Genomic DNA, 4,477 nt, shown 5'->3' on the forward strand with positions numbered 1-4,477 from the left:
TTTTTTTTTTTTTTTTTTTTTTTTTTTTTTTTTTTACTATAGCCACTATACTTTTTTTTATTATAGGAAATATAGCCAGTATTTGTTTCCTCTGCTGGCTACGCAGTACTAGAAGCTAATATGATTCCCAAATAGACTACATTATCTGTCATCAACTGCTGCTGCACAAACATGTGAGTAAATACAATGAAGTAATGTTGGCCTCACTTCCACTGGAAATTCAGGCAAGGGAATAGGGTAACAGAAATTGTTTGCAATACAGAAAAGGGGAGAGCTCCATTCACATTCAAAAGTGTATACTAACAATATAAAAAACTATGAAGAATCATTTACGGAATTCCTTTCACGCTGAAAAAAATGAAAAGTCATTCTTCCAGTCATAGTATAATTTCTACTCCGTACTAATTTAATCAGCTCCAGAAAAGAATCTTAAAATGGCTTACAATGCACCTTTTTCAAGATGATTTTAAGAATGTGCAACAATTCACGTCAGGTGTTTGTGCATGTACACATGTCTCTCAAATACTATTTTGGGCCAACTGATTCCTAGATCTGAAGGAAGTTTAACAGTATAGTGGCTCAAGAAGGAATTTTTAAAAATTGTATAAATATATACATGGATGGTTCCATCACTACACTATAGTATTAGTATTACAAAGTTATAGTATCACTAATGCAAAAAGTTAAGAGAACACTCAAACAGACAAAAGCAACTAAGGCTGTCTACATGTCTGAAACTGGAGTATCTGTTTCTGAGATCACTCTGTGCTACAGTATTATACACTCTCAGTCTACTATCTAAATAGAGGCTATAATTTCTAGAGAGTCATATATCCAGAGAGTCATATATCCAAGTTGAAGGTGAAGATTCAACCTTGCTAATGATTTCAGAGCTTTTTAACTGTAGCCTGTATTATTACTTGTCCATACAGGTAAGGTACTATGATGATCTGTGAAGATCCCTGGATCAAATACTTTTGTGTAAAGTGCTTGAATATTTCAGTTAACCAGGATGAGACAGATATGCAAAACCTTAGAAATGGAAGCCTTATGTTTTCCAGGTTGATGTTAAAATCACAACCAACTACTTGTAACCATCCAGCTGGCAGGGCCAAAATTTTAATCCTAACCATGCTAGTACAGAGAATGTTAAATTTTATATTACATAATTAGACTATACCACATGAATTTGTAGTACTGTGTAATATGATGTTTGGGAAAACACAAGTAATTATAAAATACTACTGGATGGCCTTTCAAGCCTCACTCTGATACTGGTCATGGGATATAATAATTAAAATTTGCAAAACCACAAAATATAATAGAAAAAAGGCAGTTACTATACTCACATAGCCTGTCTCCTTACTTAATGAGACATCAATTCAGAGAAGGTCACAGCTTTACATATATATTAATATTTGTGTGTTCAGTGCTACAGGTTTTAGTCATTTAAATGTCTCATTAATAATAGGCACAGTTTATTATTATAAACTAGAAGTAATTTTTATATACTCTAATATGTATGTTACAATGCACTGTATTTTGAATTTTTCAGATACATACAACTAGAAACTGGAACCGAGCCATATATACTAGACCTAGAATCAAACTCAAATGGAAAAAAAAAGAGTTCTTTGCATAGTCAACATTTTTTATTGTCCACTAGACAGGTGAGGACACCAGCTACATCTATAACTATTCCTTTTTGACCTAAATGAGTTTTTTCAGGTACTACCCTGAGGAAGCATAATGTGTCTTCAGTAACGTAGAGACAACAGAAGAGGAAAAAAGAGGTAACTTCTACCTTTAGTAGAACAAGAGGTCTAACAAAGTTTTCACAGAAATATTACTACTACATCTCTGACTTGGTAAAAGGGTGACATAAATCAACACTCCTAGTGAAGTGCAAGAAAAAAAGGATAGCAATGCCTAGGAAATTCCCTGTACCTTCCAAAAATGGACAGTCTATAGGAGACTTTGAATGAGAAAAAGTTACATTTCATCTCTGTGGCTTGGCTCAAAATTGAATTTAGGATTCAAACTTAACAGTCTCAACTTAATACCCACAGAATCAGATTCCATACCACTAAACATATTATTGGAGGGTGGGATATGGGAGCTCAGTGTATATAGGCAACTTTCCCAAGACAGCTAACATAAAAAAAATGCACAATTTTAGGACTACTCTTTTTGCACCCTAAAAAGTGTTGAAATTATTGGCAGGACATAGCCAAAACAGGACTTTGGTTTCTATCGCTTGTGATGATGGATAAGGATCTGATGGCATTCACAGTAACAAGTTTGACTCCAACTAATATTTCCATAACAAGAAATAATAACATTAAGTCTAAGAATAGTTTTATCAAAAAGCATTTGAGGATCTGAATTTTATTTCATTTTTTTCTAACTTAATATATCTTATTAAACTTCAAGCAGAAAACTAATTTTAGTCTCAATCAGCAGGGCATACATGGTTCAAGAATCTTTTCATTATACAACAACAAATGTTGAAGGTGCTGTTCAGAATCCAAGTGTCACTGTATAGCAACAAACAAAAGTTCCCTCTTCTTTACACTGTCACGTGGAGGGTTATAAAAATAACAAGATATTGGACTGCTGTGCTCAATAAGCCAAGTATTGTTCACATGTATAGAAAAGCCTACCAACTATGAAATAAAGACAGAAAGAGGGTGACATGGATTTCCCAGGCCTAAGAACTTTCAGGTGTCTTAAGCCATGACAAAAGCATCACTACACAGCAGAAAGCAACATGACACCATTTAGAATACTGCAAAGAAAATGAATATTGAACATAATGCATATTTGAGACAAATGACTTAGCATCTAATCCTGTCAGGAGATTTCTGCCAATTAAAATACTGGCTCACAGATGGCTTTGGAAGAAAAACTTCCCATCAACAAAGGGTGTAACAGCAGCAGAAAGGAACACTTGAAGCTGTATATTCTCCAACAACTGAAATGCTACCAGGGCATAGAACAGTAACATTTATTTTACTGGCAGAAGAAAAGGTAGATCTGTACCTTATAAACTAACTAAATCAGAGATGCATAAGCTTTCCTATGCTTATTACTATTATTTTATTGGCCCTATAGTCGTGCAAGTTTTCAAAAAAATAAAATAACTAGTCTACCTGTTTTAAAAAAGGAGCAGGGACTATTTAAAGACTTCCGCATGTAGTACTATCATTTAGCTCCAGTAAACTTTTATTTAAACAAAAAAGTCATGAATATTACCACCCAAGCTGGTAATCTTAAACATGCTTGTTTCTTTTGCCTGAGCAATAACAATGATATCATCTTCGGCTCAGAATTATTTCAGGTCTACGTTCTGTACGTTCAAGAAAAATCTTTGCAATTAAAAAACAACACAACACCTCACTTTACTTTCATAAATTAAACAGATATCGTCACAAGTGAGGACTCAAGCTCCTCTCTTGCAGGTGTGAGGTTTCAGACATCTTAATACAAATGTGATTTTTTTTCCTTGTCAACAGAACAATTAAACTGACTATGGGTTAAACTAGGTCACTGCAAGATGCCTCCCTGTGACTAGCTCAGCTTCGGTGGCAGAAACCGAAACACATTTAGATTTTGCTCTTATTTCATTCTCCAGCTGGAAAATGCCAATACTTAACGTCTAAACTTCGCAGGGTCGGTATGAAATCCATTCACTAGCACTTAGCAAAGCAGGTACCTTTAGAAATGGCACCACTTCTCCTATTTTTATTCTTAGGAAAGAAAACTTCCTGGAAAGTCAGAATGCATCTGGCTCACTGCAATGGAGATATTTAAAAATATCTTTGAGGCTTTCTCCCTCCTTGCCAAAAAACAAAAAATAGCAAGCGTCCTCTGAGCCCATCGGGGCAGTCGAGCCCTTCCCCCAAAGCTCATCCGAAGGGGCCGGCGATTACAGCGGTGCCAAATGAGAATGACATGAATCCAACCAAAGCGGTGGTTTGGAGAGAAAGAAGAGACCCATAATTACCGGGGACGAACTACACGGGCTGAGTCATCACTTCGCAGCGAAACCCACTGAGCGAGAGGGATCTGATTCCCCAAGTCGCTCGGGGCAGGCTCTCGGCCCTGCTGCTTGCACAACCCAGCGCGCGCCGGGCCTGGCCCGAGACACCGCCGTCCCCAGCCCCGCTCCCGCTCGCACAGCGCCCGCGGCCCCCTGAACCTACCCAAAGGACCACCCCCCTCCGCGGCCCGGCCCGGCCTCACTCACAGGGTCCTGGGCTGCCCGTCGTCTTCCATACTGGTGCGCCCGCAGCCGGGGCAGGCGGGCGCTGGGGGGCTCCGGCGCGCGGCGGGAAGGTGCGGGTGAAGGCCCCGGCGCCCCGCGCTCCGTCTCGCCCCCGGCTCCGCAGCCCGAGCGGGACAGGGAGGCAGCAGTAGTAGCAGCACCAGCAGCAGCAGCAGCACAAAATGGCCGCCGCCGCCAGCCACTCAGGAA

The 4,477-nt window shown here is 39.2% G+C and overlaps 1 protein-coding gene across 4 annotated transcripts in view; it reads right to left on the reverse strand.

Moving 5' to 3' along the window:
• TIAL1 (TIA1 cytotoxic granule associated RNA binding protein like 1) overlaps positions 1–4,461 on the reverse strand; it is a 35,704-nt gene extending 31,243 nt beyond the window's left edge. For 3 of the 4 annotated variants that reach the window (XM_019502913.1, XM_019502911.1, XM_019502912.1), the window contains exon 1: positions 4,250–4,461. In XM_019502913.1, the coding sequence (XP_019358458.1) occupies positions 4,250–4,278 (29 nt within the window). In that variant the 5' untranslated portion in view covers positions 4,279–4,461. The remainder of the gene's footprint in view (positions 1–4,249) is intronic. The other variant, XM_019502914.1, reaches the window with a different exon arrangement.
• Between the last annotated feature and the right edge of the window lie 16 nt (positions 4,462–4,477).

This window comes from Gavialis gangeticus, unplaced genomic scaffold (assembly GCF_001723915.1).
Source record: "Gavialis gangeticus isolate Ggan-Ray unplaced genomic scaffold, GavGan_comp1, whole genome shotgun sequence".
Classification (NCBI taxonomy): domain Eukaryota; kingdom Metazoa; phylum Chordata; order Crocodylia; family Gavialidae; genus Gavialis; species Gavialis gangeticus.